The 15686-nt window shown below is 47.3% G+C and overlaps 1 protein-coding gene and 1 long non-coding RNA gene across 7 annotated transcripts in view; one reads left to right on the top strand and one right to left on the bottom strand.

The window, feature by feature from the left end:
- The window catches only part of UVRAG (UV radiation resistance associated), a 324263-nt gene extending 309349 nt beyond the window's left edge, over positions 1-14914 (bottom strand). For 3 of the 6 annotated variants that reach the window (XM_002708684.5, XM_051822272.2, XM_051822282.2), the window contains exon 1: positions 13475-13765. In XM_002708684.5, coding sequence (XP_002708730.2) covers positions 13475-13591 — 117 coding nt within the window. In that variant the 5' untranslated portion in view covers positions 13592-13765. Of the gene's footprint in view, positions 1-13474; positions 13767-14144; positions 14283-14774 lie in introns of those variants that run through there. The other 3 variants (XM_017344617.3, XM_051822278.2, XM_017344612.3) reach the window with 3 other exon arrangements.
- LOC127483754 (uncharacterized) lies at positions 14514-14970 on the top strand. The gene is made up of 2 exons (XR_007910371.2): positions 14514-14646; positions 14820-14970. It is a non-coding gene; the product is annotated as an uncharacterized lncRNA (long non-coding RNA).
- Positions 14971-15686: the final 716 nt, after the last annotated feature.

Below are 15686 nucleotides of genomic sequence, written 5' to 3'. Positions count from 1 at the left end.
AAAAAATATCTGACTGCATCTCTTGGGACATTCTGAACACCATGGTAAGAAAAACTGCCAGATATTTCAATAAATCAATCAACAAGTGAGACTCCTAAGTACTGGGTTTTAATGCTCAATTTTAAAACTGCCTTAGACTCTTTTTTTTTAAATATAACAACGTACCAACACCACAACAATCACCCTATAACCTAAACAGCTACTAAGTGACTAATGGACAGTAGCAGGTACACTGGACAGGGAGATGAGTCACCTCCTGGGGAGGACAGCGTGGCATTTCCTCTGCTATCTGTGATGGCACACAATTTTTAAGATTTTTTAAGATTTTTTTTTATTTGAAAGTCAGAGTTACAGAGAGAGAGAGGGAGAGAAAGAGAGAGAGAGAGAGAGATCTTCCATCCACTGGTTCACTCCCAAAATGGACCGAATGGCCAGGGCTGCACCAGGCCAAAGCCAGGAACCAGGAGCTTTTTCCACGTCTCCCAGATGGGTGCAGGGATCCAAGCACTTGGGCCATCTTCTGCTTCTTTCCCAGGTGCACTGGCAGGGAGCTGGATCAGAAGTGGAGCAGCTGAATCTTGAACCACACCCAAAAGGGATGCAGGTGTTGCAGCATCCACTTTACCTGCTACCCAACAATATCATGCCCTCCTCCCTTTTTTTAAGATTTATTTGGTTATTTGAAAGGCAAAGACACACAGAGAAGAGAGAGCTCTTCCATCCACTGTTCCACTCCCCAAATGCCCACAATACAGCCAGGGTTAGGCCAGGCTAAAGCCAGGCGCCAAGAACCCCTTCAGGGCCTTGCACATGGATAGCTTGGATCCAAGCACCTGGGCCATCATGTGCTATTTCAAGACGGGAAGCAGAAGAGCTGGGACTCAAATTAGGGCCTCGGATATGGGATGTGGGCATCTCAAGCTGTGGCTTAACCTGTGGTACCAACAGACCTGCCACCACCTCAGCCTCTTAATCAATAAGCACAATTTACTAGAGTTTCAACAAAGAACGAGTGAGTACAATGCCCAGCAACACTACTAACCAGAGAGTCTACAGCAATTAGCATCAAATATTAACACAGAACAAAATTCCTGCCATCAAAAAACCCAGACAGTTACTGTTTCAGAAACAAAGGGGCAGAGAATCAGGAGTTGTTAAGTAGAACAGTTTTAAAAAGATAGGCCTGGTAAATACCAGAGACAAAGCCGGAAGACGATCACTCAAACTCTTAGAGGGGCATTCCAAGGTCTTGCTCTAACGCACACCACACACGGGGAGGGAGGGTGGAATCTGAGTGTCTGCCCTTAACAGAGAAGTTCAAAACACAGCCGCTCCTCTATTTCCATTCTGGCCTGAAATCCCCAAAGCTGTGGGGCGAATGTGCCAAAGCCAGCAAAAAGAAACAAGTTCTGCACACACCCAGCCAAGCACAGCACAAGTGCTCACCAAGTTCTGGCCATCCCCCTGCCCCAAGCGGCAACAGCAAGACGTTCAACACAGATCTGCTAAACTAATCTGTGTTCCTCACCAAACCCTGGAGGGCAGGAACAAACAGACGCACCACGTCTGTGGCCGGACAAACAGTCTGACCTCTGAGGGCCTCAGGTTTTGCAGCTGTAAAATTCCACGATTCAAAATTCCTGCTTCCATTTTATAATAAGATGGAAAACAAGGTTATGTGGTGTCAAACTAACAAGGTATAACATGAATAAAAACAATTGCAATATCGAGCTTCCTGTTTTCCGTGTGCTTACCTTACCTGTATCTGCTAAGGAAAACAAATAAACAAACTGATCAACTATAAAGAATCGAAAAAGCTAACTCTATCAGCAGGAGGCATAACTGATAGCATTAAACCTAAAGCATAATATAAAATCTTAACTAGATAACTTTAATTTTTCTAAAAATACCTCTGGTTTATAGGTACACACTTTCGGACACTAAAAATGACACCTTTTTCTCCCCAGCAATAATAGGTGTGATAGGTAAAAATATACAGCTCTCAAAAATATATACTGGGAGACTATGAAAATCTCGTATTTTTTTCATTTTACTACACACTTTAGAACCAACTTATTAGTTTCAATTCTGCTCTTGCTCTATTTCCAGTCAGTTTCACTTCTGAATTTTCTGCCACAAAGCTAAGAATTGTGATCCTGAGGAGAAATATTAAAGACTAAATAAGAATATAGCTTTTCCTTTCAAATGAAAACTAGGTATTTTCATAGGAAAACAAAGAAACAAACAACAAAAAAACTTAAATTCTCAATGGCATTGTTACATAAAATAATAATTTTAGGATGCTAATATCTTCCTTAAATTTCCAAAGCTTCCACATCTGGTGTTATTCACAAGAGCCAAAGCAACTCAAAAGCTGCCACCAGGACTGGGCATTTGGCCCAGCAGTTTGGATGCCCACATCCCGTATCGCAGGGCCTGGGTTCAGTCCTGGCCCGGCCCTTCCTGTCCATCTTCCAGATATACAGACCCCAAGAGTCAGCAAAGTGGCCGGCGCCGCGGCTCACTTGGCTAATCCTCCGCCTGCGGCACTGGCATTCCGGGTTCTAGTCCCGGCTAGGGCACCGGATTCTGTCCCGGTTGCTCCTCTTCCAGTCCAGCTCTCTGCTGTGGCCTGGGAAGGCAGTGGAGGATGGCCCAAGTGCTTGGGCCCTGCACCTGCATGGGAGACCAGGAGGAAGCACCTGCCTCTTGGCTTCAGATCGGCGCAGCACGCCGGCTGTAGCAGCCATTTGGGGGGTGAACCAACGGAAAAAGGAAGACTTTTCTCTCTGTGTGTCTCTCTCTCTAACTCTGCCTGTCAAAAAAAAAAAAAAAGAGTCAGCAATGATGGCTGAACTAACTGGGTTTTTGCTTCCCACATGGGACACCTGGATTTAGTTCCCGGCTCTCAGCTTCAGTCCAGTTGATGAGAAAGATCTGTCTGTCTATGTCTATCTGTCTCTCTCCTTCTCACTCTCTGCCTCCTGAATACAAAAAAAAAAAAAAAAAAAAAAAAAACTTGGGCCCTGCACCCCATGGGAGACCAGGAAAAGCACCTGACTCCTGGCTCCTGCCATCGGATCAGCGCGGTGCGCCGGTCGCAGCGCGCTGGCCACGGCAGCCATTGGAGGGTGAACCAATGGCAAAGGAAGACCTTTCTCTCTGTCTCTCTCTCTCACTGTCCACTCTGCCTGTCAAAAAATAAAAAAAATTAAAAAAAAAAAAGATAAAAAAAAAGAATTGCCATCATCTTATTTTACAGGTATACAACTATATTTACTTTCTTCTCTTTTTAATAATTTTTGTGGAAGGAATGAACTATACATGGTATGTACCTGTACGGGGCGTATGTTCCCTAGACACTGCTTTTTCTGTGTGGCCTTAACAACAAAACAGGCTTTTTGTTTTTAAATAGCAGAAAGATGATTACATTAACAAAAGTTAGGACATTGAATAAACACAGACACATAAAGGGGACATACGCATCATGTACAACTAAATTAAGCTTTATATCTGCTTTTGTGCCTCTATCATTTTTCTTGACTGTGTTTCAATCTCACTGAATCTAACCTTTCCTTTCATTCTTTAGGCTGTAAAGTTCTTCAAAGGAAAAAATCATATACAAAAAAAAACTGAAAAATAAAAATATACTGAGTCCCTACAATGTTGCACAGTGCTAATGCAGGTGCTATGGTAAATAAAACAAAGCATGATGGTCCCAAACTTTGAGGTTACGTAAAACTTTTCACCAGAAACCTGCAAAGAGTGGGCACCTACAGCAAACAGGAATCAAAGACCTCCAGTGTGGGCTATGCATAGTCATCTCTTTCCAGAGAGCACAGTGCAGAAGGGTGAGGCGGAAAGAGGAATCATTCAGCAGACGGACCCAGCAAATGCAACCTGTGAAATTAAGAAGAAATATCTGGTCTTCCATCATAGTTCCTGGAGCACAGTTCCTACAACCTTTGTAATTTCTGGAGCACAGGGGTGCTAGAAGAATCTTTTTTCTAATATTTGGTCTGCAGGCCTGGTTCCTGACACAGAATGCCTAAGCCTTGGGAAGTTCCTGGGTGTTCTGCGCACATTCAGTTCTAATGAAACAACTCTCGGTTGGCTCACAGCCACTTGCCCACTCCGCATCTTCCATGAAGGGAAAAGGGGCCAGAGCTTGAGCTAACAATCATTGTGCTTACATGATGAAGCATCCACAAAAATCCCAGAACTACAGGGTTTGGAAACCCTCTGAGTTACTGAGCATGGAGAGGTGGGGCGCCCCAGAGGCACAGAAGCTCCAGCCACCTGCCCCAAACTCCGCCCTGTGCATGTGTCCCACACAGCGGTTCACCTGCATCCTTTGTCATATCCTTCACCATAAGAGCCAGCAAATGTTCAAGTACTAGAAAGTAACTTGCCTGAGTCCTCTGAGCCACTCTAGCAAACGGTCAGAATGGAAGAAGGAATGTGGGAACCTCCAATTTGTTCCAAAACCCATACTTGAGACTGGCAGCCAAAGGGGCAGTAGGAGGGGGCGGGGGGAGGTTTGTAGACTTGTGGGAATGAACCTTTAGCTGGTGGAATCTGATGCTAACTCCAGGTAGACAATCTCAGCTGAAATGAATTATAGGGTACCCTATCAAGTCCCACTGAAGAACTGCCTGGTGTGTGGGGATAAACCCTCACATCTGTTGAGAGTACAACAGGAGAAATGTTTTTACTATCATGTACTACTTCAGCTGGTGAAGATAAAAGTTTAACATCAATAGTGATACATCATGCTAATAGTATACACACTTGATTTAAGATGAAAATGGCACTACCTCTGAGGCCTTGCTCTCAAAAACCCACAACCCAGTATAATCATGAGGAAAAAAACCAAAACCTAATCCCAGTTGGGGGAGGGCATCCTACAAAATACCAGTTTAGTACTCAAACTGTCAAGATCATCTTAGAAAGTCCAAGGAATCGTCACAGCTTAGAAGAGGCTAGGGAGATAGGACAACTCAATATAATGTGGTAGTCAGAATAGGATCCTGGCACAGAAAATGGCTATCAGGTAAAACCTAAGGCTCCATCAATAGATGAATGAAGAAACAAAATGTGGTATACACATACAATGGAATTATTCATTCTTAAAAAAAAAATGAAATTCTAACATATGCTAGAACATGGATGAACCTTGAAAACACTATGCTAAGTGAAATAACCAAGACGCAAAAGGACAAACATTGCATAAAATTCTACTTTTTAGAGGTACTAAAATACTGAAATAGTCAACTCATAGAAACAGAAAGTAGAAGAGTTTACCAGGGATTCATTGACAGGGAGTGGGATGGGCAACTGTTTATTGGGTACAGTTTCCATCTGGAACGTTGAAAAAGCCCCAGAAATGAACACCACTGATGGTTGTACAATATTGGGCATGTTTTTTTCTTCTTCTTAATTATTTGAAAGGCAGAGAGATAGAAACAGAGAGAAAGCAAGATCTTCCATATGATGGTCCACTCCCCGAAATGCCCACAACAGCCAAGGCTGGGCCAGGCTGAAGCCAGGAGCTGGGACCTCAATCTGGATCTCCCGTGTATGTGGCAGGGACCCAAGTACTTGAGCCATCACCTGCTGCATCACCTGTGCACATTAGCAGGAAGCCGGAATTCAGAGCAAAGCTAGGCAGTCTGATAGGGATTTGCAGGCATGCCAAGCAGCATCTTAACAGCTCTGCCAAACACCCACCCCTGAGAGTGTTCTTAATGCCACTGAATTGCAACTTAAAAATTATTAAGAGGTTGATGTTGTGGCAAAGCAGAGTAAAGCTGACACTTGTGACACCAGCATCTAATGTGCCTATGAAAACAGCGGAAGATGGCCCACGTACTTGGGCCCCTGTTATTCATGTAGGAGACTCGGAAGAGGCTTCTGACTCCTGGCTTTGGCCTGGCCCAGCCCCAGCCCCAGCTGTTATGGCCATCTGGGAAGTGAACGGGCAGATGGAAGATAGCGCTCTCTGTCTCTTCCTTCCTCTCTCTGTAACTCTGACTTTTAAATTAAAGAGAGAGAAAGAATTTCAAAGACTAATAGCCCAAATATACCCTACCTCTCCCCAAAGCAAAAGAAAAAATGTTCTTTGAATCAATGAAAGATATGAGCAAACAAGCAGAGAAATTAATGTCAAGGACATGAATAAGCAATTCACAAAAAAGAAATTAAAATGCTAAATAAACCTATACAAAGATATTCAAACTCATAGGTTTGTATAAATGAGATCAAATTCTTACAATAGTGTCTGGTATAAAAAAGCTGTTAAAATATAGCTAAAAATTTAAAATATATACATTTAAATAACAAAAACATATATAAATATTAATGTATTACCTAGTGTGTGTATGTGTGCATGTATGTGTAATCTATATACATACACTTAATTTGAAAACATTAAGAAAACACAATCATAAAGTTGGCAAAAGAATAGAGAAACAGGTCCTGTCATTATTTGATGGCAGTAGTATAAATAGGAATATCATTTTTGAAAAACAATTTGCCAACATCTTCTTTTAAAAAAATATTTTTATTTATTTATTTGAGAGGCAGAGTTACAGATAGAGACAGAGAGATAAAGAGAAAGGTCTTCCACCCGCCTGTTCCCTCCCCCAAATAGCCACAATGGCCAGAGCTGAGCTAATCTGAAGCTAGAAGCCAGGAGCCAGGAGGCAGGATCTCCCTCCAGGTCTCCCACGCGGAGGTAGGGGCCCAGGTGCTTGGGCCATCTTCTAATGTTCTTCCAGGCCATAGCAGAGTGCTGGATCTGAAGATGAGCAGTCGGGACTAGAACCAGCATCCATATGGGATGCCAGTGCCAGAGGCAGAGGATTAACCTATTGTGCCACAACGCTGGCTCCTCCAATATCTTCTAAAGTTATATATCATTTGAGTGATTTCACTGCTCAAAATTTATGCAACAAAAAATAATAGTAAATGTATACATAAAGAAAATACCTGGGGCCGGTGCTGTGGCACAGCGGATAAAGCTACCACTTGCAGTGCCAGCATCCCATATGGGCACCAGTTTGTGTCCCAGCTGCTCCACTTCCAATCCAGCTCTCTGCTATGGCCTAGGAAAGCAGTAGAAGATGGCCCAAGTGCTTGGGCCCCTGCACCTGCATGGGAGACCCGGAAGAAGCTCCTGGCTCCTGGCTTCAGATCAACCCAGCTTCAGCAGTTGTGGCCAATAGGAAGTGAATCAGCGGATGGAAGACCTCTCTCTCTGCCTCTGCCTGTCTCTAATGCTCCCTTGCAAATAAGTAAATAAATCTTTTTAAAAAAATACCTGTATATTGATATTCATTGTAAATATGTAACAGAGAAAAACTGGAAACAGTCCAAAAGTTCATTTACACAGTGTTAAATAAACATCATTGAGGATTATTATGCAATGATAGGTATATATGTACTGACATGGGAAACTCAATTCAGGAAAAAATAATACATCACAAAATTTCTGAAATTTTTAAAGGAATTAAACCAGGTAGACACTTTATCTGAGGTCTTTTGTGGATGCTTCAAGAGAACCAAATCTGCACGCAAAATTGTGTGTTCTTTATATAAGGAAAGAGTCCATAGTTTGTACTGAAGTCTTAAAGGAACATGTAACTTCCAAAAAGCGTCATTAGGAGCAGGCATCTGGCCGGCTGCCAGGGATGGCAACATCCCATATCAAAGTGCCAGGTTCAAGTCCCAGCCACTCTGCTTCCAACCCAGCTTCCTGTTAAGGTGTACCCCGGAAGGCAGCAGATGATAGTTTCAACACTTAAGTCCCTGCCATCCACGGAAGATTCAAATTGAGTTCCGGACCTCTGGTTTGGGCCTGGCTCAGCCCTGGCTGTTGTAGGCATTTGAGGAATGAACCAGCAAATTGAAAATCTCTTTCTGTTTATCTCTCTGTCTCTCTCTCTTTCTTTGAAATAAAATGAAAATAAACAAACAAGATTTAAAAGGAGGGGGGGCACCAGCACTGTGGCGTAGCAGGTAAAGCCGCCGCCTGCAGTGCCGGCATCCTATATGGGCAACGGTTTGAGTCCTGGCTGCTCCACTTCCCATCCAGCTCTCTGCTATGGCCTGGAAAAGCAGTAGAAGATGGCCCAAGTCCTTGGGCCCCTGCACCCATGTGGGAGACCTGGAAGAAGCTCCTGGCTTCAGATCGGCGCAGCTCCAGCTGTTGCTGTCATCTGGGGAGTGAACCAGCAGATGGAAGACCTCTCTCTGTCTCTCTGTCCCTACTTCTCTGTAACTCTGCCTTTCAAATAAATAAACAAATAAATCTTAAAAAAAAAAAAAAAGTCACTAAATAATCATTAAAAAGCCTCCAGAGCCCTATCTGAGAAATGTAGCTAGGTTTTACTCCAGTGAGGAAGTCTTTGGGGAGAAAAGAAATCTCTCAGTTAAGCTTTTAAGTACATATTAAATGCATCTACCACAAAACACACATTTTTATGTGCAGACTCCTCCATCTTAGGGTGTGAAGAAAACAATGCTTTAGATAAGTCTACATGCGTTCATTAGCTAATTACAAACTTCAACAAAACTTAAAGAACAACATCAGTCTTCAAAATGTGTAAGTGGGGGCCAGCATTGTGGCACAGCAGGTAAAGCCGCTGACTGCAATGCCTGCATCTCATATGGGCACTGGTTCTAATCCCAGCTGCTCCACTTCTAATACAGTTCCCTGCTAATGCGCCTGGGAAAGTAGCAGAAGATGGCCCAAGTTCTTGGATCCCTGCACCCACATGGGAGACCCAGATCAAGCTCCTGGCTCCAGCCTTGGCAGGTTGTGGACATTTGGGGAGTAAACCAACAGATGGAAGATCTCTCTCTCTCTCTCCATCTCCCCCTGCCCCCTACTTCTTTCAAATAAACACATCTCTTAAAAAAAAAAAAAAAAAAAAAAAAAAAAAGATGTATTTATTTGAGAAGCAGAGTTACAAAGAGAGAGGTCTTCTATCTGCTAGTTCACTCCCCAAATGGCTGCAACAGCCAGAGCTGAGCCAATCCAAAGCCAAGGGCCAAGAGCATCTTCCAGTTTTTCCATATGGTGCAGGGGCCCGAGCACTTAGGCCATCTTCTACTGCTTTCCCAGGCCACAGCAGAGAGCTGGATAGGAAGTGAAGAAGCCAGGATAGGAACTGGCACTCATATGGAATGCAGGCACCACAGGCGGAGGCTTAAGCTACTAGGCCATAGCACTGGACCCAAAGTAAATCTTTTTTTAAAAAGATGTATGAGTAGTTCACACTTAAACTGAGATTACATAGAAGCAAAAGGAGCCAAATGTTAAGCAGTCATTCCATTTAGCATGGTCAAGGAGCTTATCTGGACTATAGTTAGTACTCATTTGGTAAAAGGTTCAGGAGTTATGCAGGCTTAACTTTTTTATGGTAAGTGAATGAAAATACAACAGATTGGATTTTTTTTTTTTTTAACAGACAGAGTGGACAGTGAGAGAGAGACAGAGAGAAAGGTCTTCCTTTGCCGTTGGTTCACCCTCCAATGGCCACCGTGGGCAGTGCGCTGCGGCCGGCGCACCACGCTGATCCGAAGGCAGGAGCCAGGTGCTTCTCCTGGTCTCCCATGGGGTGCAGGGCCCAAGGACTTGGGCCATCCTCCACTGCACTCCCGGGCCACAGCAGAGAGCTGGCCTGGAAGAGGGGCAACCGGGACAGAATCCGGCGTCCCAACCAGGACTAGAACCCGGTGTGCCGGCACCGCTAGGCAGAGGATTAGCCTAGTGAGCCGCGGCGCCGGCCAGATTGGGTCTTATACATGGTTTGTGGGCTTTCTTTAAGCAAAAACAAGCCTTTTGCTGGTGGCGACTGGGACAGGAGGAATCCAATACTTTTGGAATTAATGTTATATAGTAAATCAAAATTTTGAGAATTACAGCCACTTTTAGAACCAATAGGACTTAAACAAAGATTGTAATAAATGAATAAATAATAGCAGGAATACTCTCTATTCTAAAATAAACATATACCTTAGAATAAAGCTTCTCAGGGTCAACCTAGAGGCACAGTGGGTTAAGCCAGTGCATGCAATGCCAGCATCCTGTATCAGAGTGACAGTTCAAGTCTCAGCTGCTCTGCTTCCATTCTAGCCTCCTACTAATGTGCCTGGGAAGCACCTGGACCCTTGCCACATATGTGGGAGACTAGGATGGAGTTCTTGACTACTGGCTTTGGAACGCTTCAGACCTGCCTGCTGCAGCCATCTGGGAAGTGAGACAACAGAGACAGATATCCAGAGAAAGATCTTTCCTTCCTTCTACCTATCTTTATATATATATCTATTATGGTTCACTCCCCAAATGCCCACAATAGGGCTGCACCAGATCTGAGCCAGAACCAGTCTGAGTCTCCCACATAGGTGGCAGGGATTCAAGTACTTGAGCCATCTTCTGCTGCCTTCCAAGGTACATATTAGCAGGAAGCTGGCCGGGAAGTAGAGTAACCAGGAGTAGAACCTAAGCACTCCAATATGGGATGCAGATGTCCCAAGCGGTGACTTAACTACTGAGCCAAAAGCCCACTCAATGAATACATTCTTGATTGTCAGCACTGGGGAGGAATAGTTACTGGTATCTTGTGGGCAGAGGCTAGCAACATGGATAAACATCACATAGTCTCCCCCAACTCCCAAAATGTCAACAGTGCTACGGCTGAGAAACTGCCCTAGAAGTAGGCTGAGGAACTCCAGAATCCACACTTTGAAATAATCAGCTTCATGGTAGAAATTTTCAATCAACTGAGCTTGTTTAGAAACACTGCCAACTTGCCTATTATCATGGGATGTATCAGAATGTACAAATTTCAAAGTGTTATTTAAAAGAAAGTGAAGGCCGGTGCCGTGGCTCAACAGGCTAATCCTCCACCTTGCGGCGCCGGCACACCGGGTTCTAGTCCTGGTCGGAGCACAGGATTCTGTCCCAGTTGCCCCTCTTCCAGGCCAGCTCTCTGCTGTGGCCCAAGAGTGCAGTGGAGGAGGATGGGCCAAGTCCTTGGGCCCTGCACCCCATGGGAGAGCAGGAGAAGCACCTGGCTCCTGCCTTCGGATCAGTGCGGTGCGCCGGCCACAGCGTGCCAGCGGCGGTGGCCATTGGAGGGTGAACCAATGGCAAAAGGAAGACCTTTCTCTCTCTCTCTCTCTCTCACTGTCCACTCTGTCAAAAATAAAAAATAAAAAAAAAGAAAGTGAAAAACTAGCTTTCAAATTTATTTAAACCTTTGAAATTTTCCAAAATTATTAGGCAAAAAAAGACAACAAATTAAAGTGCAGAAAAAAGGTTTTCTATACACATATCTTGTGACTCTCCAAAACAATACTGAATGAAAGAAAATAGGGAAAAAAGAAACATTTTGCACAATCCCATTAATATAAAGTTCAAGAAAGGCAAAAACTCATCTCCACTAGAAATCAGAAAAGTGGTTCCTTCGGAGAGAACATAAGGAGGCCTTCTGGGATGTTAATAATTTTGTATTTCTTAATCTGGGTAGTAGTTATATAACTGTGTTCACTCTGAAAATTCATCAAGCTGGATACTAATAACCTGTGGGCTTCATACAAATCACACTTCCACAGGTGTGCACCTTCTTAATATTATACACTTAAACCCTAAAAATCTAAGCATTTTGACCCAGAAAACTACATTAATGCCAAAGACAAAAGTCAAAGTGTTTTGCTACACAGGCTGCCTTCCAAGATTTCAAGAAGGATGACACCCCCAGAAAGCTGTAAATAGCATAGTCAGCACTCACAAAGTATTTGCTACACACTTAAGCCACTATATATCCCTCGGCACCAATCCAGAAACTTGACAAACGCCAACAAATGCAGTTAAGTTATTCCACGGACAGTTTGTTTGGATTATTTCCCCCAGTGTAAAACTGTGAACAAGCTCTCTGAAATAAAGGATGCCTTCTCCTTCCTACTCCCACATGTTCTCCCCCAAACCAAAACCTTCTTGGCCCCCAACTCCCTAGAATTTCCCCAGGCTGTTTCCAACAGTGCCCACCATGGCCTTCCCCAGTATCTCCCCTCCCACGCAGATGAAAATCCACATGAATGTGCATTGCTAGGTAGTCTCCCCAGCCAGACCTTTCCTCTCTGGGGACCTCACAATACAACCCAGACCTCACTACCCACAAACTCCCCGCCCAAGAGCGCCACAAAACCAGTGCACCTGCCACCGCCGTCTTTTAGACCCTCTTCTACCACACAAACAGCCCTAGCTTCTGTGAACAACTCTGCATCCCTACCTAATGCCACCACTGTGGATATTACTCCAGCTCCTCTCTTCCTCCAGTCCCTCCACCCCTTTCCTAAATCCCTTCCATTTCTCATGCACTGTCTTCTGCTTGCCTCTTTATAAATCTTTCCTAAGTCCCATGGGCAGGGATAGAAAATAGGAGACAGGGTGTGAAGGTTGTGGAGAAAAGGTTGCTCAAGTCTCAAGCAAACCACCGTACAAAGTCAGACGCTGGATTTTGCAATCCAGCCCCAACAACACCAAGTGCAAGGCTCTGGACAAGCCTCAGTCTCCTCCACGGTAAAATGAAGATGCCAGCAATAGCCATCCCTTGGAGTAGAGAGGGCTCCCGGAACCCGAGGCCATGGAGCGCTTTGCGCAAATCCAGCACGCTAAGTTCTCAAGGACTACCAGTTTCGCTTAGGTCTTCCAGGAAGGAGGAATGAAGAGGATGAAAGGTATTTTAACTCTAATGCCATGACTCCTCCAAAGTCTCTCCTTGGGAGAGAGAGGGGAAGCTACTGATAGAAGGGGGGGGAGGGGGCTCTAGAGATACGTGGGTGACACAAAGAACTTTGTCGGGTCCCCAAATCCACAGTTCCCTCTTAGCGCCCTACAAGAAGCTCTCAAAGCCCTTGCTGAAGAAGTGGGGAAGGCGTGAGCACATCCATCAAACCCTCCTTCCACAGCCGCTCATCGGAGAGAACTAGGGGAAAGTCCTCCTAACTAATTGGGAAGGAAACCCCAAGGTCCCAAACACATTTCTCTGAGGGGCCGAGGGGAGTACTTCATCAAAAGGGGACGTTCAAAGCGAACGCCGGCCCCGCGCCACAGCACCGACGGAGAAAGGGCGAGCGCTCTCCGTGCCCGGCGCCACCCGGGCTTCCCGAGGGTCTGCGCAAGGGAATTCCCGGCTCGCTCCCGGGGCCAAGCGGCCTCGCACTGGGACCCCGGGAGTTCCCCAGGCTCTCCAACTGACGCCTCGCAAGCCCATCTCAGGTAACGGGCTTCTCCCAGGACGTGGGGATGTCCCAGGGGTTCGGCCATCACTGGACGTCCCCTCCCAAGACCCCCCAACAGCCGCCCTCAGTCCCGCGAGCTCTCCGCGCCACTTCTCCGCGTCTCCCGGAGCCCGCAGGGTCTCCGCGCGGGCCTCTCCCGTGCCTCCGGGCGCCGCGAGCATACCTGCTGAGACGGCAGCTCCACATGCAGGGCCCGCGCGGCGGAACCGGGCGGCAGCGCGGCGGCCGGGCCCGGGGGCGGCGGGGGGACCGGGCCTCCGACCAACGCCGAGGCGCTCATCTCGACTCGGGGGCCGCCAAGCGGCGAGGCAGGCGCTCCTCCGGCATCCGCCGCCACCTCCTAGCCACGATCTGTCGCGCCCCTGCAGCCTAGAAACCCGCCACCCGAGAGGCAGGGCTGTTCTAGCTCCCCGCTGGCCGCCGCCGCTGGCTAAGGAAGAGCCATATTACCGCAGTGCAACCCCTCCACCCGGCACAGTCCTGGCCCGCTCATTGGTTCATTCCTCTTAGGGGCGGGACCCAACGAGGGCCACGGGGCGCGCTATTGGATAGAAAGGTCTGTCCGTCGCCTGCCGGAATGGACTGGGGGCGGAGGAACTTGAGGATGGCCTCAATTCCGTCTGTCAAATCGGAGTGAAACCTGGGGCGGTGCTTCTTTATGTGCCAGTCTAATTGGTTGTTTCACTACCGTGGGGCGGAGTCTCCTGGCGGAGCTGCAAGGGCCATTGCTCTAGACCGCCATCAATTGTCAGTGAAGGGATGGAGGGGCGGGGTCCCGATTAGGCAGAGCGCGCGCCTGGGCTCCGCTGTCACGTGCAGAAGGCTAGAGTCACCTGATAGTGAAACTCGGTATTCGGAGCCACTTCCGCCCTAACCTAGTTGCTGTGGTAACCGGCTCCGGAGGAGGGCGGGTCCCGCTCGGCGCCCATAGGGTGGCGATTGCTGGTCGGCCCCTCGAAGGCCCCTATGGCAGCCCTTCGTCGAGGTGTCCTCATCAACGTGCGGGTGTGGACGGGAAACCCGGCGGAAGACGCGCTCTCCGGCGACCCACTCCGACCCGCAAGTCCACGCCTCGCCTCGCAGCCCACGACCTAGTCCGCTGAGCTGCAAGGTGTGCCTGGCGCCCCGGGGCGCTGGGTCACCTCTGCAGGGGTTACTTACGCCGTCCCTAGAAAGCCTTTGCTGCTTTTCTTGTCCTGAGTGCCGCTTGCTAACCCATCAAAGCGCAGCTGGGCCAGGTCTCCCACTTTCAGAAGACTTCTCCTGGGACCCTGCGTTCGGAACCTTCCCGCTGCCGCAGAGCTGATTATTCCGTGTAGTGCATTGTCTTACCAGGTGTGTAACACAGACGGGCTGCCGACCCTCCCTCCTCAATACCCGCTTGCGTCCCGCCGGCCCCCGCCCCTCCCCGCACCCTCCCCCGCCATCCCCCCTCCACTCCCATCCCACCCACACACACATACTTGTAAATTCCTCAAGCAAAAGGACCTTGTGCGATTCATCTCCAGGTTCCCAGCGCTTCACCGAGAAGAGAATCAGGAAGTTTGTTTAAGTGAAGGCCCCAGCTCAAATGCCACCTCTTCCATGCAGACGTCTTTGAACATAATGACAGTGTGTGTCTGGGGCGATCGCTTCTATAATAAACAGCGCTGAGTCATCCTGCAGGCTATTGATCTGCCGTTCTCCCCATAGACTGTACATTGCTCTACCACCTAGGGACTGACAGAGAGAACACCGGGTTTAGACTCAGACGCACAGGACTCGGGCCCTTTTGGAATCTGGGCTTTGCCACTTCCTGGCTGTGTGTCCCTGGCCAAGTCAGCTCCCACTCAGCTTCACTTTTTCCATCTGTAAAATAGGAAAGGGGTGGCCGTGGGGTGAAGTCGGCGTTTGTAAAGTGCAGGACCTGACATATAATAGCGGCATTTAAAACATTTAGTACAAGTAAACACGCTATCTCTATGCTGCTCAGAAGCCTGAAAAACAGGGCAGAGCTGATTGGGAGCTGGGTCACATGGCTGTCACGTGGGCCCCTCCTCCTCCCAGATGCTGAGTGGTTCCACATGGCTGGGGCCTGCAGTGTGTGGGCAGGTGTTGGTTGAGAGGGAGTCCTTGGGAAAATCCCAAATCTGGTTCCACTCATGTGGTGCCAAGATCTGGTGGAATTTCCCAGAAGACATACTCTGTTTCTAGGCTGTGTTTATTTCCTGGGGCTGCCATAGCAAAAGGCCAGGATCTGGGTCGTTTAAAGCAGCAGAACTTTATTTCCTCATGGTTCTGGAGGCAGGCAGTCCAGTGGCAAGGTGACAGGGGGCTCTGTTTCCTTGGAAGCCTCCGCCTTGCTTCTCCCAGCTGCTGGGGGCTCCAAGGGTTCC

The sequence above is a fragment of the Oryctolagus cuniculus genome, chromosome 1 (assembly GCF_964237555.1).
Source record: "Oryctolagus cuniculus chromosome 1, mOryCun1.1, whole genome shotgun sequence".
NCBI lineage: Eukaryota > Metazoa > Chordata > Mammalia > Lagomorpha > Leporidae > Oryctolagus > Oryctolagus cuniculus.
Note: the sequence above shows the minus strand (reverse complement) of the source record. Positions and strands in the feature narration are given on the sequence as shown.